This window comes from Entelurus aequoreus, linkage group LG09 (assembly GCF_033978785.1).
Source record: "Entelurus aequoreus isolate RoL-2023_Sb linkage group LG09, RoL_Eaeq_v1.1, whole genome shotgun sequence".
NCBI lineage: Eukaryota > Metazoa > Chordata > Actinopteri > Syngnathiformes > Syngnathidae > Entelurus > Entelurus aequoreus.
This window is the reverse complement of record NC_084739.1, coordinates 943,665-970,749: the sequence shown is the minus strand read 5'-3', so window position 1 is coordinate 970,749 and position 27,085 is coordinate 943,665. Positions and strand designations below refer to the sequence as shown.

Genomic DNA, 27,085 nt, shown 5'->3' with positions numbered 1-27,085 from the left:
CCGCAACACATCCACTTTGTCCAAGTACTAATTAAAACACTCTTAGGAAAATGGCTGATGATAAAGTCGTGATACCGTGATACATTTCCAACAATATCAGCATACTTTATACCGCATGGTAATAGTTATATTGCAAGATGTATAAGGTGGCATACTACACAACAGTATAATAACAGTCACCTTGCACATTAGTGGTAGAGTAAACCCTCATGTTCCACTAAGTAGGAATCAGTAATTATAAATTAAATAAAACAAACCCTGTTAACTACCTTCTGAATATGTTTATTTTATTTTATCATTATGAGAGCAGTCTTTAAAGTAGGTGAAGCTCATGTTCGGCTACTCTCTAACCTTAAGTATCCAATAACAGATAAAAGAATATAAATATTGTCAGAAAAATTGTATGTAAATTATCAAAAAAACTTTCCGTTCTCTGAGTTCCCAGTGAATAGATGAAAGCTGTCTTTGTTGCACCAAGCCAAAGGCTTGGAAAATTCCGCTGTGTAAAACCACCGCAGCCTTGCGGTCAACCCACCCGAGGGTAAGGCTAAGGGAGTAAACCCCGACAGAAAATCAGGAGCCGGAGTCCTGAAGGCGGTTTGACGTTGTAGCGTCATTCCGGCAACTCCTGCGGTGTCGCTGGTGCCAAGTTGTATCGACACTCGTTGCTCCCTTGTATCCACCAGCCATGCGGAGAGGGGGGGCTTGCTGCCTGGACAACAGCTTGCCCTCCATAGTTCCATGCCCAGGCTGTGTAGATCCACTGGAGAAGTCCACTGGAGAGGTCACTCCAGCAGATACCGGTTATAAGCCCATCCGATTGGCAAAAGAAACGGGTCCCAGGGGCCATCTCGCAGTGAGACCCACCCCCCTTTTTGGATCTACCCCATCGTCTCCCGAGACGGAAGGATGCCGACCGACCGACGATGGGAGGAGACGGGAGGGGTTATCTATTGTGATCCAAGACTTGCCCAAGCTCGATCCAGGACCAGCCCAAGCCCGAGGCATCTTTTTCTTTTGTGTTAATGTGACCGAAAACAATGGCTGTTTACATACCCCAAAAAAACTTTCCGTTCGCTGAATTCCCAGTGAATAGATGAAAGCTGTTTTTGTTGCACCAAGCCAAAGGCTTGGAAAATTCCGCTGTGTACGATGGGAGGAGACGGGAGGGGTTATCTATTGTGATCCAAGACTTGCCCAAGCTCGATGCAGAACCAGCCCAAGCCCGAGGCATCTTTTTCTTTTGTGTTAATGTGACCGAAAACAATGGCTGTTTACATACCACCCTCATTCCTTTAGAAACAGCTGTTGTTGTGTAAACAGGGAATATCCAAATAAAAGAGGACACGTAAACCTTTTTTCGTCAGAGCGTGCTGGAAATTGTTAAGAGTACAAACCAGACGTTTCTCCTCAAATTGAGCCAAATTGAATTCTGTCTCTCTTTATTTCCTTGCTTCTTCCATCCATCCATCCATTTTCTACCGCTTATTCCCTTCGGGGTGGCGGGGGGGCGCTGGAGCCCATGTCAGCTACAATCGGACGGAAGGCGGGGTACACCCTGGACAAGTCGCCACCTCATTGCAGGGCCAACACATATAGACAGACAACATTCACACTCACATTCACACACGAGGCCCAATTTAGTGTTGCCAATCAACCTATCCCCAGGTGCATGTCTTTGGAGGTGGGAACTCACGCAGTTACGGGGAGAACATGCAAACTCCACACAGAAAGATCCTGAGCCTGGGTTTGAACTCAGGACTACTCAGGACCTTCGTATTGTGAGGCAGATGCACTAACCCCTCTACCACCGTGCTCCCCTCCTTGCTTCTTGTCTTGTTTAATAGATGTCATCGATGTTTGAACCTGACAAATGTGTTACAAAACCCAAAACCAGTGACGTTGGCACGTTGTGTAAATGGTAAATAAAAACAGAATACAATGATTTGCAAATCTTTTCCAACCTATATTCCTCAATTGAATAGACTGCAAAGACAATATACTTAACGGCCTTGACGCGATGGATGGCTGGGCAGCGCCTGAAGAGCTGCAGCCTGCCACCGTGGTCCCCACTCCCTCCCCTCTGTTGCAAGTCTCGAGATGTATGTTGTACTATGTATATGTGCTTTGCTATGGAGGTTTTTTTACTCATCCTTCCCCAGCGTTGACCTTTTTCCCATCTTTTTACGGGGCGCCTTGTGGCGACCCACCAGCGTTCCTGTTCTGTAACCCTGTACACTGTTTGTTTGTCTAATCTTGAACGGGTTTGTGCTGAAAACAAAGTTGCGTCGTACTTGTGCAATGACAACCAAGACCTACCTACCGACCTACCTACCTTAACGTTCGAACTGGAACACTTTATTTTTTGCCAATATTAGCTGATTTGGAATTTGATGCCTGCAACATGTTTCAAAAAAGCTGGCACAAGTGGCAAACAAGATTGAGAAAGTTGAGGAATGCTCATCAAACACTTATTTGGAACAAGGTGAACAGGTGGCAGAGGGGTTAGTGCGTCTGCCTCACAATACGAAGGTCCTGAGTAGTCGTGAGTTTAATCCCGGGCTCGGGATCTTTCTGTGTGGAGTTTGCATGTCCTCCCTGTGACTGCGAGGGTTGCCTCCGGGTACTCCGGCTTCCTCCCACCTCCAAAGACATGCACCTGGGGATAGGTTGATTGGCAACACTAAAGTGGCCCTAGTGTGTGAATGTGAGTGTGAATGTTGTCTGTTTATCTGTGTTGGCCCTGCGATGAGGTGGCGACTTGTCCAGGGTGTACCCCGCCTTCCGCCCGATTGTAGCTGAGATAGGCTCCGGCTTCCCCCGCGACCCCGAAGGGAATAAGCGGTAGAAAATGGATGGATGGATGGATGAACAGGCTAATTGGGAACAGGTGGGTGCCAAGATTGGGTATAACAGCAGATTCCATGAAATGCTCAGTCATTCACAAACAAAGATGAGGCGAGGGTCACCACTTTGTGAACAAATGCGTGAGCAAAATGGTAGAAACAGTTTAAGAACAACATTTCTCAATGAGCTATTGCAAGGAATTTAGGGATTTCACCATCTACGGTCCGTAATATCATCAAAGGGTTCGGAGAATCTGGAGAAATCACTGAAATCGGCTGGACTCGCCAATAAGTTAAAAAAGGTAAATATCAGGCAAATATCAGTCCCATGATTGAGATGGAGACATCTATAGTTACGACATACACATAAAGCTTGTAAACATCTGCATACAAGGACCAAGACTTAATAAAGGACAATATTCAGTTCAACATGAATCAATGTCTTTCTGAAGAAAAACATTACATTATTTTTTTTAGCTACAAAAAGCAACACTTGGAATGTTAAAGAAAATACACGACAAGTTTTAGCTTATAATAATTAATTCTGAGATTAATTTCCTATTAAAATGCCAAATGGCTTGTTGGATGTCTCGATAAGGGGATTAGGCAATGAAACCATGACCGATTGATTTTATTGCTTTAGCTACAATTTTGTGGCTATTTAAGATCATTTCCATGTATCTTTTAATTGTTTTATCAATGGACTGGGACTAATTAATCTAAACCAGTGAAAAAAAACTGATGATCTTGCTGGAAAAGTCTGTGACAAAACGAGGGTCTGGTACATTTTAAGGTCATTGGAACGATGCTGAGATGGAAATAAAGCAATGGTGACGTTTAAAAAAGCACCAAACATGTCCCCATGTTCGATTACGCATGCACCTCCTGGTACCCTAGCACCTCCAAAACTCTCAAATCTAAACCCCAAACATCTCAGAACAAGCCAGTCAGGTTACTGCTAGACCTCCACCCCAGATCCCACCTCACTCCTACCCACTTCTCTAAAGTGGGCTGGCTCAAGGTGGAGGACAGAGTTAAACAGCCTAGTCTATAAAATCCGCTACACCTCCCTGATACCGAAGTACATGTCAAACTACTTCCTTAACGTAAATGACCGCCATAACCACAACACCAGGGGGAGCTCCACTAACCACGTTAAACCCAGATTCCGAACTAACAAAGGTCTTAACTCATTCTCTTTCTATGCCACATCAATGTGGAATGCGCTCCCAACAGGTATAAAAGAAAGGGCATCTCTATCCTCCTTCAAAACCGCAATAAAAGTTCACCTCCAGGCAGCTACAACCCTAAACTAACACCCTTCCCGGATTGCTAATTATCAAATGTAAACAATCAAATGCAGATACGTTTTCTTATGCCTTCTGATATCTCTCTCTCTCTCTCTCTCTCTCTCTCTCTCTCTCTCTCTCTCTCTCTCTCTCTCTCTCTCTCTCTCTCTCTCTCTCTCTCTCTCTCTCTCTCTCTATCTCTCTCTCTCTCTCTCTCTATGTCCATATCTTACCCCCCCTCCACACCCCTGATTGTAAATAATGTAAATAAGTCATTGTGATTATCTTGTGTGATGACTGTATTATGATGATAGTATATATGATAGTATATATCTGTATCATGAATCAATTTAAGTGGACCCCGACTTAAACAAGTTGAAAAACTTATTCGGGTGTTACCATTTAGTGGTCAATTGTACGGAATATGTACTTCACTGTGCAACCTACTAATAAAAGTCTCAATCAATCAATCAATCAAACCCTCCTCCTTATTTTTTACCCACCTTGACTTGTCCCACAAACAGATTGGCCTTCTCTTCTTGGACCGTGAAGTTCAAGGGTGCCGTGTCTTCAAATTCTGGGTCGTTGTCGTTGACGTCGGTCACGACCACGCCGACAGTCGTGGTGGACGTCTGAGGAGGGAGAAGAATGCATGAGGAAGTGCGGAGGAAAATGTGGCTCTCCTTGACTACACGGTCATTTTATTCAGGTTCGGATTCAGAAGTACTTTATTAATCCCCGAGAGGAAATGAGATTTTCAGCACAATCCCATTCAAGAACAGACAAACATTACAGGGAGACAGAAATAGGATCGCTGACGGTTCTGCCAACTTCCGGAACCCCTTACACCAGGGGTCACCAACGCGGTGCCCGCGGGCACCAGGTGGCCCGTAAGGACCAGATGAGTAGCCCGCTGGCCTGTTCTAAAAATAGCTCTAATAGCAGCACTTACCAGTGAGCTGCCACTATTTTTTAAATTTTATTTGTCTACTAACAAGCTGGTCTCGCTTTGCCCGACATTTTTAATTCTAAGAGAGACAAAACTCAAATAGAATTTGAAAATCCAAGAAAATATTTTAAAGACTTCGTCTTCTTTTGTTTAAATAAATTCATTAATTTTTTTTACTTTGCTTCTTATAACTTTCAGAAAGACAATTTTAGAGAAAAAATAAAACCTTAAAAATGATTTTAGGATTTTCAAACACATTTACCTTTTTACCTGTTAAATTCCTTCCTCTTTTTTCCTGACAATTTAAATCAATGTTCAAGTAAAAAAAAATGTTTTATTGTAAAGAATAATAAATAAAATGTAATTAAATTTTTCATTTTAGTTTCTGTTTTTTCGACGAAGAATATTTGTGAAATATTTCTTCAAACTTATGGATAAAATTCAAAAAAATTATTCTGGCAAATCTAGAAAATCTGTAGAATCAAATTTTAATCTTATTTCAAAGTCTTTTGAATTTCTTTTAAAAATTTTGTTCGGGAAAATCTTGAAGAAATAATGATTTGTCTTTGTTAGAAATATAGCTTGGTCCAATTTGTTATATATTCTAACAAAGTGCAGATTGGATTTTAACCTATTTAAAACATGTCATCAAAATTCTAAAATTAATCTTAATCAGGAAAAATGACTAATGATGTTCCATAAATTATTTTTTTAATTTTTTCAAAAATATTCGAATTAGCTAGTTTTTCTCTTTTTTTTTCGGTTGAATTTTGAATTTTAAAGAGTCGAAATTGAAGATAAACTATGTTTCAAAATTTAATTGTCATTTTTTTCGTGTTTCTCCTCTTTTAAACCGTTCAATTAAGTGTAAATATCATTAATTATTAATAATAACATAGAGTTAAAGGTAAATTGAGCAAATTGGCTATTTCTGGCAATTTATTGAAGTGTGTATCAAACTGGTAGCCCTTCGCATTAATCACTACCCAAGAAGTAGCTCTTGCTTTCAAAAAGGTTGGTGACCCCTGCCTTACACTATAAAGGTGAGAAACAGGTAAAAGTTGGGGAGGGAGGAGAGTAAAACACATATTCAGTCAAAGGCTGGACTCCAGGGAGGGGGTCCAGACTGAGGCCAAGAAAACAAAAAGCTCATAGCCATAGCACACATAAACAAGTTACATAGAATCAACAAAACTTGCAACAGAGGGAAATGAGTGGGAGCTACAGAGGCCGAGTCCGGCGTTACATTTACTTAAGTTACTTTTTGGGTCAATTGTACCTGTCGGAGTAGTTTGAATGCTGCATACTTTTTTTTTACTTTCACTTGAGTATTCTTGTGGAGAATAAAACAACTTTTACTCAGTTACATTTGAATTTCATTCCAATCGCTACAGTTATTTATAAAATATATATGTATTTTAACCTACTGAAATGTGGTCATTTCCCAACCAATATTCTACAACACAAATACAACGTTGAAATAACGTGCTTTTTGACGACGTTTATTCAATGTCAGGTTTTAATGTTGATTTAACCGTTGAAATTTGGTCATTCTCCAACCAATATTCCACAAAACAAATACAATGTTGAAACAACATGCTTTTTGATGACGTTTATTCAATTTTGGGTTCTGACCTTGATTTGACTATTGGATTTTGGTCCTTTCCCAAACAATATTCTACAACACAAATACGACATTGAAACAACTTGCTTTTTGACGACGTTTATTCAATGTCAGGTTTTAACGTTTATTTTAATGTTGACATTTGGTCATTTCCCAACCAATATTCTGAAACCCAAATACAACGTGGAAACAACATGCTTTTTGACTGACGTTTAATCAATGTCAGGTTCTGACGTTGATCTGACCATTGGAATTTGGTAATTTTCCCAACCAATATTCCACAATGCATTGACATTGATTTGATCTTTGAATTTTGGTCATTTCCCAACCAACAACGTTTAATCAATGTCAGGTTTTAACGTTGATTTGACCATTGAAATTTGGTAATTTCCCAACCAATATTCTACAACACAAATACAATTTTAACGGTCAAATCAGTGACACAATCTGACATTGAATAAACGTTGTCAAAAAGCATGTTGTTTCAACGTTGTATTTGTGTTGCAGAATATTAGTTGGGAAAAGACCAAAATTCAACGGTCAAATCAACGTCAGAAACCAACATTGAGTAAACGTAATCAAAAAACATGTTGTTTCAACGTTGTATTTGTGTTATAAAATATTGGTTGGAAAATGACAAAATTTTAACGGCCAAATCAACGACACAATCTGACGTTGAAAAAACGTTATCAAAAATAATTTTGTTTCAACGTTGTATTTGTGTTGTAGAATATTGTTTGGGGAAGGACCAAAATTCAACGGTCAAATCAACGTCAGAACCCGACATTGATTAAACGTCGTCAAAAAGCATGTTGTTTCAACGTTGTATTTGTGTTGTAGAATAATGGTCGGGAAATGACCAAATTTCAACAGTCAAATCACCGTCACGACCTGACATTGAATAAACGTTGTCAATGTTTCAACGTTGTATTTGTGTTGTAGAATATTGGTTGGAAAATTAGCAAATTTAAACGGTCAAATCAACGTCACAACCCAACATTGAATAAATGTCGTCAAAAAGCATGTTGTTTCAACGTTGTATTTGTGTTGTAAAATATTGGTTGGAAAATGACCAAATTTTAACGGTCAAATCAGTGACACAATCTGACATTGAATAAACGTTGTCAAAAAGCATGTTGTTTCAACGTTGTATTTGTGTTGTAGAATATTGGTTGGGAAAAGACCAAAATTCAACGGTCAAATCAACGTCAGAACCCAACATTGAGTATACGCAATCAAAAAGCATGTTGTTTCAATGTTGTATTTGTGTTGTAAAATATTGGTTGGAAAATGACCAAATTTTAACGGTCAAATAAACGACACAATCTGACGTTGAATAAATGTTGTTAAAAATCATGTTCTTTCAATGTTATATTTGTGTTGTAGAATATTGGTTGGAAAATGACCAAATTTTAACGGTCAAATCAACGACACAATCTGACGTTGAAAAAACGTTGTCAAAAATCATGTTGTTTCAACGTTGTATTTGTGTTGTAGAATATCGGTTGGGAAATGAGCAAATTTCAATGGTTAAATCAATGACACAACCTGATATGGAATAAATGTTGTCAAAAAGCATGTTGTTTCAACGTTGTATTTGTGTTGTAGAATATTGGTTGGGAAATTACCAAAATTCAATGGTCAAATCAACGTCACAACCCCACATTGAATAAACGTTGTCAAAAAGAATATTTTTTTAACGTTGTATTTGTGTTGTAGAATATTGGTTCGGAAATTACCAAAATCCAACAGTCAAATCAACGTCGCAAACCAACATTGATTAAACGTCGTCAAGAAGCATGTTGTTTCTTCGTTATGTTTGTGTTGTTCAACGTCAGGACGTAACTCAACAAGTTCTCAACGTTGTTTCAATGTCTTGTGCCTGCTGGGTAGGAAAATGTGAGGTGAATACATTTATATTCATATATTGTTTACTGTTCCAAGCGGCCCTCTGAGGGCGGTCCTAACTGCATTAGGGTCCTCAGTGGAAAATACTCCTGACTTAAATGCTCACCGATATCAAACTCCGAGCTTTGTTTGACCTTTAAAATGGAATTGCGTTAAATACGTTAAAACGGTGGTTCTCAACCTGGGTTCGATCGAACCCTAGGGGGTCGGTGAGTCGGGCTCAGGGGTTCGGCGGACCCTCCGCCGCGGAGGTCGAGACACACCCGACTCATCGTGTAAATAAAAACTTATCGTATCGGCTTATTACGGATACGGCAACCGCAGAAGTCGCACTGATTTGCAGGTGTGTAATTTGTTGTGAGTCCATGCACTCTGTTGGTTTTGTTCTTTGAACAAGGTGATGTTTATTGGTTCATGTTGTGCATCGGTAAAAAAACACATAACTTTGTCTTGAATTTGAAAAAATATATATTTTTCACTAAAGAAGGGTTCGGTGAATGCGCATATGAAAGTGGTGGGGTTCGATACCTCCAACAAGGTTAAGAACCACTGCATTAAAACCTCTCGCATCGTTGACGCCCATGCCAGCCTCTCGGCTCTTCTTAATTCCAGTTTGTCTTCCACGCGGTTTCTCCATTTTTTTTTTCCGCCAGGATTGCAATTCCCCCCCCCCCCCCCCCCCCCCCCCGCGCGATCCCCACCGTCTGCTTACATAAAGTCGCACGCAGTTCGGCCCGCCTTCGGAAAAGTCTCGCCGCAATACTTGTGGCGCTTCCCGGCCGGAGTGACTGACGGGGGAACAAAAGCCGCGTGCTAATAACGGGATAAACGCTCCGTCTTGGAGGGGGGAACCGCACGGGAAGGAACGTTAGACGTGCGTTTGAAGTTGGCCCTGGCACTTGAGCGGCGTGCATCCCGGAGGTAACCGTCTAGTTAATGTTACCTTCATCTCTGGGTCCGCTGGGAATTCATGCGCGGTTGTTGTTTGGGTTGTCGCGGCATAATTACACGTGGGAGCTGACATGGAACACTCACTTTACCTCCAGCTCTGGGATGACATACAGTATCATTAACATCACCGCGCTGACAGCCTCTATTTATTTCTCACTTTGCAAAAAGACCCGAAGCCAATTAGTGTCACCATCCTGGCGAGGGTCGTCGTCCCCCCCCCCACACCCCCCACACCATCCCCCTCATCAAAGCCACGATAGCCAAGGGTCTGATTAATGAGCGGCCATTATTTATTTAAAAGTCGAACGGTGGCGTCTCGCGATGTCTGACATCTGAAAGGAAGCGGCGGTGGCCGACTGCCGCGCTCTGGCTTTCAAGTGACGAGCCAGAGTTAGTTCCGTCGATAGGACCCGACTGTTAGAGCTCATGTAGTCCATTAGTTCAACAGACTCCAGCTGGTGTATTCAGCCTGCAAAGGTTGGGATTATGGAGTTGAAATGTTGAAAATTGGTCACGCAGAAGGCATGCAGGTTCCTTTAAAATGTTCTTTAAGTGGTTTACATCCTGATAAGTGGTCTCTTTGATCTCAACCACTGCAACTTTTAGACTCAGATGTCAAAAATCGTTGTTTGGATTGGAAAACGTGCAAAAGTCGGCTTTACAAACAAAGTATTGTTCAAAAAATTGCATTCGGGTCATATTTACGAGTTTGACTGTTTTGTACTTTTTAAAATGTTTTTTAAAGTGGTTTACATCCTGATAAGTGGTCTCTTTGATATCAACCACCGCACATTTTAGACTTAGACTTCAAAAATCATTGTTTGGATTGGAAAACGTGCAAAAGTCGGCTTTACAAACAAAGTATTGTTCAACAAATTGCATTCGGGTCATATTTACGAGTTTGATTGTTTTGTACTTTTTAAAATGTTCTTTAAGTCGTTTGCATCCTGATAAGTGGTCTCTTTGATCTCAACCACCTGTAACTTTTAGACTAAGACTTCAAAAATCGTTGTTTGGATTCGAAAACTTGCAAAAGACAACTTTACAAACAAAGTAATGTTAAAAAAAATGCATTTGGGTAATCTTTACGAGTTTGACTGTTTTGTACTTTTTGAAATGTTTTTTAAGTGGTTTACATCCTGATAAGTGGTCTCTTTGATCTCAAACACTGCAACTTTTAGACTCAGATGTCAAAAATAATTGTTTGGATCGGAAAACGGGCAAAAGTCAGCTTTACAAACAAAGTATTGTTCAACAAATTGCATTCGGGTCATCTTTACGAGTTTGACTGTTTTGTACTTTTTAAAATGTTCTTTAAGTCGTTTACATCCTGATAAGTGGTCTCTTTGATATCAACCACCTGTAACTTTTAGACTAAGACTTCAAAAATAATTGTTTGGATCGGAAAACGGGCAAAAGTCAGCTTTACAAACAAAGTATTGTTCAACAAATTGCATTCGGGTCATCTTTACGAGTTTGACTGTTTTGTACTTTTTAAAATGTTCTTTAAGTCGTTTACATCCTGATAAGTGGTCTCTTTGATATCAACCACCTGTAACTTTTAGACTAAGACTTCAAAAATAATTGTTTGGATCGGAAAACGGGCAAAAGTCAGCTTTACAAACAAAGTATTGTTCAACAAATTGCATTCGGGTCATCTTTACGAGTTTGACTGTTTTGTACTTTTTAAAATGTTCTTTAAGTCGTTTACATCCTGATAAGTGGTCTCTTTGATATCAACCACCTGTAACTTTTAGACTAAGACTTCAAAAATCATTGTTTGGATCGGAAAACGTGCAAAAGTCGGCTTTACAAACAAAGTATTGTTTAAAAAACTGCATTCGGGTCATCTTTACGAGTTTGACTGTTTTGTTCTTTTTAAAATGTTCTTTAAGTGGTTTGCATCCTGATAAGTGGTCTCTTTGATATCAACCACCTGTAACTTTTAGACTAAGACTTCAAAAATCATTGTTTGGATTGGAAAACTTGCAAAAGACAACTTTACAAACAAAGTAATGTTCAAAAAAATGCATTTGGGTAATCTTTACGAGTTTGACTGTTTAGTACTTTTTGAAATGTTTTTAAGTGGTTTAAATCCTGATAAGTGGTCTCTTTGATTTCAACCACTGCAACTTTTAGACTAAGACTTCAAAAATCGTTGTTTGGATTGGAAAGCGTGCAAAAGTCGGCTTTACAACCAAAGTCATGTTCAAAAAAATCCATTTGGGTAATCTTTACGAGTTTGACTGTTTTGTACTTTTTGAAATGTTTTTTAAGTGGTTTACATCCTGATAAGTGGTCTCTTTGATCTCAACCACTGCAACTTTTAGACTCAGATGTCAAAAATCATTGTTTGGATCTGAAAACGTGCAAAAGTCGGCTTTACAAACAAAGTATTGTTTAAAAAACTGCATTCGGGTCATCTTTACGAGTTTGACTGTTTTGTACTTTTTAAAATGTTCTTTAAGTCGTTTGCATCCTGAAAAGTGGTCTCTTTGATATCAAACACCTGTAACTTTTAGACTCAGATGTCAAAAATCTTTGTTTGGATTGGAAAGCGTGCAAAAGTCGGCTTTACAAACAAAGTATTGTTCAACAAACTGCATTCGGGTCATCTTTACGAGTTTGACTGTTTTGTACTTTTTAAAATGTTCTTTAAGTCGTTTGCATCCTGATAAGTGGTCTCTATGATATCAACCACCTGTAACTTTTAGACTAAGACTTCAAAAATCGTTGTTTGAATCGGAAAACGTGCAAAAGTCGGCTTTACAAACAAAGTATTGTTTAAAAAACTGCATTCGGGTCATCTTTACGAGTTTGACTGTTTTGTACTTTTGAAAATGTTCTTTAAGTCGTTTGCATCCTGATAAGTGGTCTCTTTGATATCAAACACCTGTAACTTTTAGACTAAGACTTCAAAAATCGTTGTTTGGATTGGAAAACGTGCAAAAGTCGGCTTTACAAACAGAGTATTGTTTAAAAAAACTGCATTCGGGTCATCTTTACGAGTTTGACTGTTTTGTACTTTTTAAAATGTTCTTTAAGTCGTTTGCATCCTGATAAGTGGTCTCTTTGATATCAAACACCTGTAACTTTTAGACTAAGACTTCAAAAATCATTGTTTGGATTGGAAAACGTGCAAAAGTTGGCTTTACATACAAAGTATTGTTCAACAAATTGCATTCGGGTCATCTTTACGAGTTTGACTGTTTTGTACTTTTTAAAATGTTTTTAAGTGGTTTACATCCTGATAAGTGGTCTCTTTGATCTCAACCACTGCAACTTTTAGACTCAGATGTCAAAAATCATTGTTTGGATTGGAAAACGGGCAAAAGTCAGCTTTACAAACAAAGTATTGTTCAACAAAAATTGCATTCGGGTCATCTTTACGAGTTTGACTGTTTTGTACTTTTTAAAATGTTTTTTAAGTGGTTTACATCCTGATAAGTGGTCTCTTTGATATCAACCACCTGTAACTTTTAGACTAAGACTTCAAAAATCGTTGTTTGGATTGGAAAACTTGCAAAAGACAACTTTACAACCAAAGTAATGTTCAAAAAAATCAATTTGGGTAATCTTTACGAGTTTGACTGTTTTGTACTTTTTGAAATGTTTTTTAAGTGGTTTACATCCTGATAAGTGGTCTCTTTGATCTCAACCACTGCAACTTTTAGACTCAGATGTCAAAAATCATTGTTTGGATCTGAAAACGTGCAAAAGTCGGCTTTACAAACAAAGTATTGTTTAAAAAACTGCATTCGGGTCATCTTTACGAGTTTGACTGTTTTGTACTTTTTAAAATGTTCTTTAAGTCGTTTGCATCCTGATAAGTGGTCTCTTTGATATCAACCACCTGTAACTTTTAGACTCAGATGTCAAAAATCTTTGTTTGGATTGGAAAGCGTGCAAAAGTCGGCTTTACAAACAAAGTATTGTTCAACAAATTGCATTCGGGTCATCTTTACGAGTTTGACTGTTTTGTACTTTTTAAAATGTTCTTTAAGTCGTTTGCATCCTGATAAGTGGTCTCTATGATATCAACCACCTGTAACTTTTAGACTAAGACTTCAAAAATCGTTGTTTGAATCGGAAAACGTGCAAAAGTCGGCTTTACAAACAAAGTATTGTTTAAAAAACTGCATTCGGGTCATCTTTACGAGTTTGACTGTTTTGTACTTTTGAAAATGTTCTTTAAGTCGTTTGCATCCTGATAAGTGGTCTCTTTGATATCAAACACCTGTAACTTTTAGACTAAGACTTCAAAAATCGTTGTTTGGATTGGAAAACGTGCAAAAGTCGGCTTTACAAACAGAGTATTGTTTAAAAAACTGCATTCGGGTCATCTTTACGAGTTTGACTGTTTTGTACTTTTTAAAATGTTCTTTAAGTCGTTTGCATCCTGATAAGTGGTCTCTTTGATATCAACCACCTGTAACTTTTAGACTAAGACTTCAAAAATCGTTGTTTGAATCGGAAAACGTGCAAAAGTCGGCTTTACAAACAAAGTATTGTTTAAAAAACTGCATTCGGGTCATCTTTACGAGTTTGACTGTTTTGTACTTTTTAAAATGTTCTTTAAGTCGTTTGCATCCTGATAAGTGGTCTCTTTGATCTCAACCACCTGTAACTTTTAGACTCAGATGTCAAAAATCGTTGTTTGGATTGGAAAACGTGCAAAAGTCGGCTTTACAAACAAAGTATTGTTCAACAAATTGCATTCGGGTCATCTTTACGAGTTTGACTGTTTTGTACTTTTTAAAATGTTCTTTAAGTCGTTTGCATCCTGATAAGTGGTCTCTTTGATATCAACCACCTGTAACTTTTAGACTAAGACTTCAAAAATCATTGTTTGGATTGGAAAGCGTGCAAAAGTCGGCTTTACAAACAAAGTATTGTTCAAAAAATTGCATTCGGGTCATCTTTACGAGTTTGACTGTTTTGTACTTTTTAAAATGTTCTTTAAGTCGTTTGCATCCTGATAAGTGGTCTCTTTGATATCAACCACCTGTAACTTTTAGACTAAGACTTCAAAAATCGTTGTTTGGATTGGAAAACTTGCAAAAGACAACTTTACAAACAAAGTAATGTTCAAAAAAATGCATTTGGGTAATCTTTACGAGTTTGACTGGTTTGTACTTTTTGAAATGTTTTTTAAGTGGTTTACATCCTGATAAGTGGTCTCTTTGATCTCAACCACTGCAACTTTTAGACTTAGATGTCAAAAATCATTGTTTGGATTGGAAAACGTGCAAAAGTTGGCTTTACAAACAAAGTATTGTTCAACAAATTACATTTGGGTCATCTTTACGAGTTTGACTGTTTTGTACTTTTTAAAATGTTCTTTTAAGTGGTTTACATCCTGATAAGTGGTCTCTTTGATCTCAACCACTGCAACTTTTAGACATCAGTCAAAAATAATTGTTTGGTTTGGAAAACTTGCAAAAGTCAGCTTTACAAACAAAGTAATGTTCAAAAAAATGCATTTGGGTCATTGTGGAGCAGCGGGGCAGGGCACGCCGGGGCCCGGCCCAAGATGGCGGCGAGGCGTGGCGCGCCGGGAGCGACGCCGCAATCGTGCCCAGGTGCGCGGATCGCGCACCTGGGCACGATCATCCAATCTCCTGTCGTTGAACAAAAGGGGAGAGAGTGGAAGGAGCTTCTGAGATGGCTTGTATAAAAGTATTTAAACAGACAAGTCAAAGATATGAAATGATCTCCAAATCTAAAGCATATATTTCTACAACATTGTGCTCTGTGAGCATCAGGTGAAACTGTCAAGGTTGCAAACTTCACTTGTGCTTACTTTCATCTTTTCCCTCTTTTGTGTGTGACCTTCCTAGGGGTACTTTATCCCTGTGAAGGAGTTCTTCCTCCCCTCCACACCCTTCACCCCTCCCTCTCATTTAACTTCCCTCCTGTTGTGACAGCTTTTCTTCCTGGCACTGACATTTGGCACACCCGAGTCATGCGGCAATTTATTCTGGGCCTGAGACGCTTCCCTTTTTCCTCAAACTCACACAACATAGGTAAAGGTTACCGGCTGGTGGAATCAGCCCATCCAGTGAGACAAATTGCCACATCCAGGTCTCCTTTGCTCCCAACCTTTCCACTCTCACACACCCTGATGTCACACTTGTATCATTATCTGATTAGCTACTGCTTGCACCTATTTATGATACAATGTGGGACCAAAATGGTTCAGTCTTTATATAAATGAGAGAGAACACACAAAAGCTAATACAACTTAAAGCTGCAAGCAGCGATGTACGGGACCGACTTTGCAGGCACATACAATCCAAACCGGAGCAGTAATTAAAACTCTTTCGTCAACTTTTAATCAGAAGGGTTCAATCTCTCTCCTGTGCTAGTTTGAAGCCGACACGACAAACGTGCTCAGAGGAGATAATTAAAAAAAAAAAGGTGACCGGTTTTTACAAAACTTTTGTTTTGAAGGGGGAATTGCAAACTTCCTGTTGATTTTTGGGGTTGTTAATACACGAAAATTAGGTCTAAGTGAGACCTACATAGAGGTTTTTGTTTCATGTCTCTACAAAATTCCTACTGGAAGTTACAAGCAGTTTTGTCTGTGTTTTTTCCTTTCAAATTACAGCCCAAAGAGGCAAAAGTGACTGTTTTTACTAAAATTTTATTTTGAAGGGTGAATTGCAAACTTCCTGTATATTTTTGATGAAGGATGTTAGTGTATGAAATCTAGGTCTAAGTCAGACATACATAGAGGTTTTTGTTTCATGTCTCTACAACATTCCTACTGGAAGTTACAAGCAGTTTTGTCTGTGTTTTTTCCTTTCAAATTACAGCCCAAAGAGGCAAAAGTGACTGTTTTTACAAAAAAATTATTTTGAAGGGTGAATTGCAAACTTCCTGTATATTTTTGATGAAGGATGTTAGTGTATGAAATCTAGGTCTAAGTCAGACCTACATAGAGGTTTTTGTTTCATGTCTCTACAACATTCCTACTGGAAGTTACAAGCAGTTTTGTCTGTGTTTTTTCCTTTCAAATTACAGCCCAAAGAGGCAAAAGTGACTGTTTTTACAAAACATTTATTTTGAAGGGTGAATTGCAAACTTCCTGTATATTTTTGATGAAGGATGTTAGTGTATGAAATCTAGGTCTAAGTGAGACCTACATAGAGGTTTTTGTTTCATGTCTCTACAACATTCCTACTGGAAGTTACAAGCAGTTTTGTCTGTGTTTTTTCCTTTCAAATTACAGCCCAAAGAGGCAAAAGTGACTGTTTTTACAAAAAAAATATTTTGAAGGGTGAATTGCAAACTTCCTGTATATTTTTGATGAAGGATGTTAGTGTATGAAATGTAGGTCTAAGTCAGACCTACATAGAGGTTTTTGTTTCATGTCTCTACAACATTCCTACTGGAAGTTACAAGCAGTTTTGTCTGTGTTTTTTCCTTTCAAATTACAGCCCAAAGAGGCAAAAGTGACTGTTTTTACAAAAAAAATATTTTGAAGGGTGAATTGCAAACTTCCTGTATATTTTTGATGAAGGATGTTAGTGTATGAAATCTAGGTCTAAGTGAGACCTACATAGAGGTTTTTGTTTCATGTCTCTACGACATTCCTACTGGAAGTTACAAGCAGTTTTGTCTGTGTTTTTTCCTTTCAAATTACAGTCCAAAGAGGCAAAAGTGACTGTTTTTACAAAACACTTATTTTGAAGGGTGAATTGCAAACTTCCTGTATATTTTTGATGAAGGATGTTAGTGTATGAAATCTAGGTCTAAGTGAGACCTACATAGAGGTTTTTGTTTCATGTCTCTACAACATTCCTACTGGAAGTTACAAGCAGTTTTGTCTGTGTTTTTTCCTTTCAAATTACAGCCCAAAGAGGCAAAAGTGACTGTTTTTACTAAAATTGTATTTTGAAGGGTGAATTGCAAACTTCCTGTATATTTTTGATGAAGGATGTTAGTGTATGAAATCTAGGTCTAAGTGAGACCTACATAGAGGTTTTTGTTTCATGTCTCTACAACATTCCTACTGGAAGTTACAAGCAGTTTTGTCTGTGTTTTTTCCTTTCAAATTACAGCCCAAACAGGCAAAAGTGACTGTTTTTACTAAAATTTTATTTTGAAGGGTGAATTGCAAACTTCCTGTATATTTTTGATGAAGGATGTTAGTGTATGAAATCTAGGTCTAAGTGAGCCCTACATAGAGGTTTTTGTTTCATGTCTCTACGACATTCCTACTGGAAGTTACAAGCAGTTTTGTCTGTGTTTTTTCCTTTCAAATTACAGCCCAGAGAGGCAAAAGTGACTGTTTTTACTAAAATTGTATTTTGAAGGGTGAATTGCAAACTTCCTGTATATTTTTGATGAAGGATGTTAGTGTATGAAATCTAGGTCTAAGTCAGACCTACATAGAGGTTTTTGTTTCATGTCTGTACGACATTCCTACTGGAAGTTACAAGCAGTTTTGTCTGTGTTTTTTCCTAGGGGGCGCTAGAGCGCAATTTTGAGTTTTGGCGCAGCTAAAATAATTTTTTTCCCACTCAAAACTAAACAGTGCGTCTTACAACCCGGTGTGCCTAATGTACGGAAAACATTCTGTTTTTGCTTACCGAACTCGAAGCTATTTTATTTGGTAGATGGTTTGACAAAAACGATCCTTAAATCTCAGTAAAACTAAAATAAAGCTACCGTATTTTCCGGAGTATAAGGCGCACCTAAAATCATTTTTTCCCCCCTCAGAACTTGACAGTGCGTCTTACAACCCGGTGCGCCTAATGTATGGAAAATATTCTGTTTTTGCTTACCGAACTCGAAGCTATTTTATTTGGTAGATGGTTTGAAAAAAACGATCCTTAAATCTCAGTAAAACTAAAATAAAGCTACCGTATTTTCCGGACTATAAGGCGCACCTAAAATCATTTTTTCCCCTCAAAACTCGACAGTGCACCTTACAACCCGGTGTGCCCAATGTACGGAAAACATTCTGGTTTTGCTTACCGAACTCGAAGCTATTTTATTTGGTAGATGGTTTGACAAAAACGATCCTTAAATCTCAGTAAAACAAAAATAATGCTACCGTATTTTCCGGACTATAAGGCGCACCTAAAATCATTTTTTCCCCTCAAAACTCGACAGTGCACCTTACAACCCGGTGTGCCTAATTTACGGAAACAATTCTGGTTTTGCTTACCGAACTCGAAATTATTTTATTTGGTAGATGGTTTGACAAAAACGATCCTTAAATCTCAGTAAAACTAAAATAATGCTACCGTATTTTCCGGACTATAAGGCGCACCTAAAATCATTTTTTTCCTCCCCCTCAAAACTCAACAGTGCACCTTATAACCCGGTGCGCCTAATGTACGGGAAAAAATCTGGTTTTGCTTACCGAACTCGAAGCTATTTTATTTGGTACATGGTGTAATGATAAATGTGACCAGTAGATGGCAATCACACATAAGAGATACGTGTAGACTGCAATATGACGCTAGTAAACAACACCAACATTGTATATGTTCCATTGAAAATATAGAACGTTACACACGGCGCTCAAAAATCTATCAAAATGTTTTAGTACAACTTTGCTAAGCTATGATGGCTTGTCAAGGCATTACGGCTACCATAGTCAGACGTACTGTGCTTCAACATATAGTTGATGGATTGTCAGTGCATTAGACATAGGAGTATTATTATGGTGTGTGTGTAAGGTAAGACATAGTATCTGGTGTTTTGTTTTGCAATATTATGCAAAAGCTACATTTCTTACCTTCTGGTACCTGCTGATCTGTATTTGGGATCTGCATAAGTCCGTGCCGACACCGTAGTCGATAAGCTTCTTCTTTTTCTCTATCTTCTTGTTACGGGACATTCATCCTCCGCTGTTGCCATTTCTAATATAAAGTAGTGTAAAGTTCTTACTTATATATGTCAGTAAACTCGCCATGAAAGCGCTAAAACATACCGGTGTAGTGAGTTTACATTATTCACCCAAGGAACTTTAGTTATTAGAGAGTTCCGGTCGGACGTTTTTTTCACGGGACACATTTCCGGCATTGTTGTTGCACTAGTGAGCCATCATGTTGTATGCATGCATGTGTGATGCATCATGTTGTATGCGTTCATGTGTGATGCATTATGTTGTATGCATGCATGTGTGATGCATCATGTAGTATGCATGCATGTGTGATGTATCATGTTGTATGCATGCATGTGTGATGCATCATGTTGTATGCATGCATGTGTGATGCATCATGTTGTATGCATGCATGTGTGATGCATCATGTTGTATGCATGCATGTGTGATGTATTATGTTGTATGCATGCATGTGTGATGCATCATGTTGTATGCATGCATGTGTGATGCATCATGTATGCATGCATGTGTGATGAATCATGTTGTATGCATGCATGTGTGATGCATCATGTTGTATGCATGCATGTGTGATGTATCATGTTGTATGCATGCATGTGTGATGCATCATGTTGTATGCATGCATGTGTGATGCATCATGTTGTATGCATGCATGTGTGATGCATCATGTATGCATGCATGTGTGATGCATCATGTTGTATGCATGTGTGGTACATCATGTTGTATGCATGCATGTGTGATGTATCATGTTGTATGCATGCATGTGTGATGTATCAGGTTGTATGCATGCATATGTGATGCATTATTTTATATGCATGCATGTGTGATGCATCATGTTGTATGCATGCATGTGTGATGCATCATGTTGTATGCATGCATGTGTGATGCATCATGTTGTATTCATGCATGTGTGATGCATCATGTATGCATGCATGTGTGATGCATCATGTTGTATGCATGCATGTGTGATGCATCATGTTGTATGCATGCATGTGTGATGTATCATGTTGTATGCATGTGTGTGTGATGTATCATGTTGTATGCATGCATGTGTGATGCATCATGTTGTATGCATGCATGTGTGATGTATCATGTTGTATGCATGTGTGTGTGATGTATCATGTTGTATGCATGCATGTGTGATGTATCAGGTTGTATGCATGGGTGATGCATCATGTATGCATGCATGTGTGATGCATCATGTATGCATGCATGTGTGATGCATCATGTTGTATGCGTTCATGTGTGATGCATTATGTTGTATGCATGCATGTGTGATGCATCATGTAGTATGCATGCATGTGTGATGAATCATGTTGTATGCATGCATGTGTGATGCATCATGTTGTATGCATGCATGTGTGATGCATCATGTTGTATGCATGCATGTGTGATGCATCATGTTGTATGCATGCATGTGTGATGTATTATGTTGTATGCATGCATGTGTGATGCATCATGGTGTATGCATGCATGTGTGATGCATCATGTATGCATGCATGTGTGATGAATCATGTTGTATGCATGCATGTGTGATGCATCATGTTGTATGCATGCATGTGTGATGTATCATGTTGTTTGCATGCATGTGTGATGCATCATGTTGTATGCATGCATGTGTGATGCATCATGTTGTATGCATGCATGTGTGATGCATCATGTATGCATGCATGTGTGATGCATCATGTTGTATGCATGTGTGGTACATCATGTTGTATGCATGCATGTGTGATGTATCATGTTGTATGCATGCATGTGTGATGTATCAGGTTGTATGCATGCATATGTGATGCATTATTTTATATGCATGCATGTGTGATGCATCATGTTGTATGCATGCATGTGTGATGCATCATGTTGTATGCATGCATGTGTGATGCATCATGTTGTATGCATGCATGTGTGATGCATCATGTATGCATGCATGTGTGATGCATCATGTTGTATGCATGCATGTGTGATGCATCATGTTGTATGCATGCATGTGTGATGTATCATGTTGTATGCATGTGTGTGTGATGTATCATGTTGTATGCATGCATGTGTGATGCATCATGTTGTATGCATGCATGTGTGATGTATCATGTTGTATGCATGTGTGTGTGATGTATCATGTTGTATGCATGCATGTGTGATGTATCATGTTGTATGCATGCGTGATGCATCATGTATGCATGCATGTGTGATGCATCATGTATGCATGCATGTGTGATGCATCATGTATGCATGTATGTGTGATGCATCATGTATGCATGCATGTGTGGTACATCATGTTGTATGCACGCATGTGTGATGTATCATGTTGTATGCATGCATGTGTGATGCATCATGTATGCATGCATGTGTGATGCATCATGTATGCATGCATGTGTGATGTATCATGTTGTATGCATTCATGTGTGATGTATCATGTTGTATGCATGCATGTGTGATGCATCATGTTGTATGCATGCATGTGTGATGCATCATGTATGCATGCATGTGTGATGCATCATGTTGTATGCATGCATGTGTGATGCATCATGTATGCATGCATGTGTGATGCATCATGTTGTATGCATGCATGTGTGATGCATCATATTGTATGCATGCATGTGTGATGCATCATGTATGCATGTATGTGTGATGTATCATGTATGCATGTATGTGTGATGTATCATGTATGCATGTATGTGTGATGCATCATGTTGTATGCACGTTCCAAATAAACTCCAACTCGATGTTTGTCAGATTGTTACTCCGGTATTTATTTATTCATGTGTTCAGTTGTCTTTAATCTCTTTTATTTTGTGTTTTTGCATTCTTTTATTCATAATTTTGTCAGGAATAATAATGTATTTAGGACATTGCATAAGCTATACATCTAATGTTGTTCACATCCTCTATCATTTTCTCCAGGACTGAGTGAGCGTCCGCTCTTTCGTCCTCCTTTTGGGACGCGTTGAACGGTGCCGGCATGAAAACATGACGTTCCTAACTTGCCAGCGCATATACCAAAACAAACACAACTAATACCATCACGGCCACTTCCTGTAGAGCGACATGCACCATCACACGCCAGCGGAGAGTCAGAGGCGGCCTTCTACGGGACCATAAAAGTGGGAGTGTGACGAGGGCCCAGGCCTCAGCGACAGCTCATATACCACCGTGTTCATTACACGTCACACTCCCGCCCGCACACCCAAAGACGAAAACCCGCGTTTCACCTCGGCCTGGAACGGCGACAGCTGCCCGAACTCCGCCGACGGAGTTGACATTTAATTACATTAAGATGCTTTATATGATTATCAGAGCACGCGGTGGCAGACGGAACAGGCAGAAAGTGTTATGGGTGGGTGGGTGGGGGGGGTTCTGTAATGAGCCCACGTCTGACATACACGTTAAATATACATACAAAACCCAAAACCGGTGAAGTTGTCACGTTGTGGAAATGGTAAATAAAAACAGAATACAATGATTTGCTAATTTCAAGTTATATTCAATTGAATAGACTGCAAAGCCAAGATATTTCATGTCGGAACTGGAAAACTTTGTTATTTTTTTGCAAATAATCATTAACATAGTTCTGTGAGGTCCGGTTGCTAAGTTGCTAAATTAGCCTTAGCGTCGTTAGCAACAGCATTGTTAAGCCTTACCAGGCTGAGAATTTTTAACCTTGTAGTTACATGTACATGGTTTAATAGTATTGTTGGTCTTCTGTCTATCCTTCCAGTCAGGGGTTTATTTATTTTGTTTCTATCTTCATTTGAGAACGATGCTATCACGTTAGCTCAGTAGCTAAGTGTGTCACCGATGTATTGTCGTGGAGATAAAAGTCACTTTAAATGTCCATTTCGCGTTCTCGACTCTCATTTTCAAGAGGATATAGTATCCGAGGTGGTTTAAAATACAAATCCGTGATCCACAATAGAAAAAGGAGAGAGTACATAGTTCTGTGAGGTCCGGTTGCTAAGTTGCTAAATTAGCCTTAGCGTCGTTAGCGACAGCCTTGTTAAGCCTTACCAGGCTGAGAATTTGTAACCGTGTAGTTACATGTCCATGGTTTAATAGTATTGTTGATCTTCTGTCTATCCTTCCAGTCAGGGGTTTATTTATTTTGTTTCTATCTTCATTTGACAACGATGCTATCACGTTAGCTCAGAAGCTAAGTGTGTCACAGATGTATTGTCGTGGAGATAAAAGTCACTTTAAATGTCCATTTCGCGTGCTCGACTCTCATTTTCAAGAGGATATAGTATCCGAGGTGGTTTAAAATACAAATCCGTGATACACAATAGAAAAAGGAGAGAGTACATAGTTCTGTGAGTTCCAGTTGCTAAGTTGCTAAATTAGCCTTAGCGTCGTTAGCAACAGCATTGTTAAGCCTTACCAGGCTGAGAATTTTTAACCGTGTAGTTCCATGTACATGGTTAAATAGTATTGTTGGTCTTCTGTCTATCCTTCCAGTCAGGGGTTTATTTATTTTGTTTCTATCTTCATTTGAGAACGATGCTATCACGTTAGCTCAGTAGCTAAGTGTGTCACCGATGTCTTGTCGTGGAGATAAAAGTCATTTTGAATGTCCATTTCGCGTTCTCGACTCTCATTTTCAAGAGGATATAGTATCCCAGGTGGTTTAAAATACAAATCCGTGATCCACAATAGAAAAAGGAGAGAGTGTGGAATCCAATGAGCCAGCTTGTACCTAAGTTACGGTCAGAGCGAAAAAAGATACGTCCATCACTGCCTCTCAAGTCCTTCACTGTAACGTTCCTCATCCACGAATCTTTCATCCTCGCTCAAATTAATGGGGTAATCGTCGCTTTGTCGCTCCGAATCTCTCTCGCTCCATTGTAAACAACGGGGAATTGTGAGGAATACTAGCTCCTGTGACGTCACGCTACTTCCGCTACAGGCAAGGCTTTTTTTTTATCAGCGAGCAAAAGTTGCGAACTTTATCGTCGATTTTCTCTACTAAATCCTTTCAGCAAAAATATGGCAATATCGCGAAATGATTAAGTATGACACATAGAATGGATCTGCTATTCCCGCTTAAATAAAAAAAATCATTTCAGTAGGCCTTTAAGTTGTTCAACAGTCCGGGGGTCTCCCTTGTGCTATTTTAGGCTTCATAATGCGCCACACCTTTTCAACGGGAGACAGGTCTGGATTACAGGTACGCCAGTCTAGCACCCGCACTCTTTTACTGTGAAGCCACGCTGTTATAACACGTGGCTTGGTATCCTCTTGCTGAAATAAGCAGGGGCGTCCATGATAAAGTTGCTTGGATAGCAACATATGTTGCTCCAAAACCCAGTCTAGTACCTGCACTCTTTTACTACGAAGCGACGCTGTTGTAACACGTGCAGAATGTGGCTTGGCATTGTCTTGCTGAAATAAGCAGGGGCGTCCATGAAACATATGTAGCTCCAAAACCTGTATGTACCTTTCAGCATTAATGGTGCCTTCACAGACGTGTAAGTTACCCATGTCTTGGGCACTAATACACCCCCATACCATCACATATGCTGACTTTTCAACTTTGCGCCTAGAATAGTCCGGATGGTCTTTTCCTCTTTGGTCCGGAGGACACGACGTCCACAGTTTCTAAAACAATTTAAAATGTGGACTCGTCAGACCACAGAACACTTTTCCACTTTGCATCAGTCCATCTCAGATGAGCTCGGAACCAGCGAAGCCGGCTGCGTTTCTGGGTGTTGTTGATAAATGGCTTTGGCTTTGCATTGTAGAGTTTTAACTTGCACTTACAGATGTAGCGACCAACTGTAGTTATTGACAGTGGTTTTCTGAAGTGTTCCTGAGCCCATGTGGTGATATCCTTTACACACTGATGTCGCTTTTTGATGCAGTACAGCCTGAGGGATGGAAGGTCCTGGGCATTCAAAGATTTCTCCAGATTCTCTGAACCTTTTGATGAAATCCCTGCATTCCTTGCAATAGCTGGTTGAGAAAGGTTGTTCTTAAACTGTTCAACAATTTGCTCACGCATTTGTTGACAAAGTGGTGACCCTCGCCCCGTCCTTGTTTGTGAATGACTGAGCATTTCATGGAATCTACTTTTATACCCAATCATGGCACCCACCCGTTCCCAATTAGCCTGTTCACCTGTGGGATGTTCCAAATAAGTGTTTGATGAGCATTCCTCAACTTTATCAGTATTTATTGCCACCTATCTCCAACTTCTTTGTCTCGTGTTGCTGGCATTAAATTCTAGCGTTAATGATTATTTGCAAAAAAAATAAAAAATCTTATCAGTTTGAACATCAAATATGTTGTCTTTGTAGCATATTCAACTGAATATGGGTTGAAAATGATTTGCAAATCATTGTATTCCGTTTATATTTACATCCAACACAATTTCCCAACTCATATGGAAACGGGGTTTGTACTTTGTTTTAGCAAACAAGAATATTTCAGTTGGTTTTATCCTTCTTTGTGGGGACATTGTTGATTGTCATGTCATGTTCAGATGTACATTGTAGACGCCGTCTTTGCTCCACGGTAAGTTTTTGCTGTCGTCCAGCATTCTGTTTTTGTTTACTTTGTAGCCAGTTCGTTCCGCATAGCCTTCCTCAAGCTTCAATGCCTTTTCTTAAGCGCACTCACCTTTTGTTTATTTTTGGTTTAAGCATAAGACACCTTTTTTACCTGCATCTACAAAGCAATTAGCTACCGGCTGCCACCTACTGATATGGAAGAGTATTACACGGTTACTCTGCCGTGCTCTAGACAGCACTGACTCTCAACAACAACAACACATCCTTTGCAGACTATAATTACTGGTTTGCAGAAAATGTTTTTAACCCAAATATGTAAAATTAAATAATCTCCCACGGCACACCAGACTGTGGTTGAAAAACACTGCCCTGGGCGACCTATCTCTTACCCTTAAAATAACATTGCCCCTAAATATATATAAATAAATGAAATGACACCAGTCCTTCCTCACAGGATCTAATAACCGTGCTTAAAAAATAAAATAAAAAAACAGAAAAAAACCCTCCTCTATTGCAGTGGTCCCCAACCTTTTTGTAGCTTGAAAATTTGGTGTGTGGGGGGGGTATTATTATTATTATTATTTATTTATTTATTTTTTCCCCATAAAGAAATACAATCATGTGTGCTTACGGACTGTATCCCTGCAGACTGTATTGATATATAATGTATATATTGTGTTTTTTATGTTAATTTAATTTAAAAATATATATATATGTATTTTTTTTATTTTTTTTTATTTTTTTTATTTATTTATTTTTGTGCGGCCCGATACCAAAGTGGTTGGGGACCACTGCTCTATTGAACATAAAAAAGAGTCCTGCTGTAAATGGGAGACCGGGCTTTCTGCTCCACCGATACCAGTCTGTGGAATGCTCTCCCTGACCACCTGAGGGCACCACAGACTGTGGATGCTTTTAAAAAAGGCTTAAAAACCCTTCTTTTTTTTAAAAAAAGCGTTTTTTTCTTAGATATATGCATACTAGTTTTAGCTATTTGGCTGTTCTAGTTTTTATTTATATTTATTTTGTATTATTTTATTTTTTTAATACACTGTAGCACTTTGAGGTTGTTTACTCAATGTAAAGTGCTTTTTACAAACAAAATCTATTATTATTATTATCATAAACTATTCCATCTTTTACATTCGAGGTTTGTTTGGCA

General features: G+C 38.9%; 1 protein-coding gene across 1 annotated transcript in view; it reads right to left on the bottom strand.

Moving 5' to 3' along the window:
* LOC133657824 (protocadherin-15-like) overlaps window positions 1–27,085 on the bottom strand; it is a 69,805-nt gene that overhangs the window by 17,134 nt on the left and 25,586 nt on the right. The window contains exon 3 of the mRNA XM_062059605.1: window positions 4,639–4,767. Coding sequence (XP_061915589.1) covers window positions 4,639–4,767 — 129 coding nt within the window. The remainder of the gene's footprint in view (window positions 1–4,638; window positions 4,768–27,085) is intronic.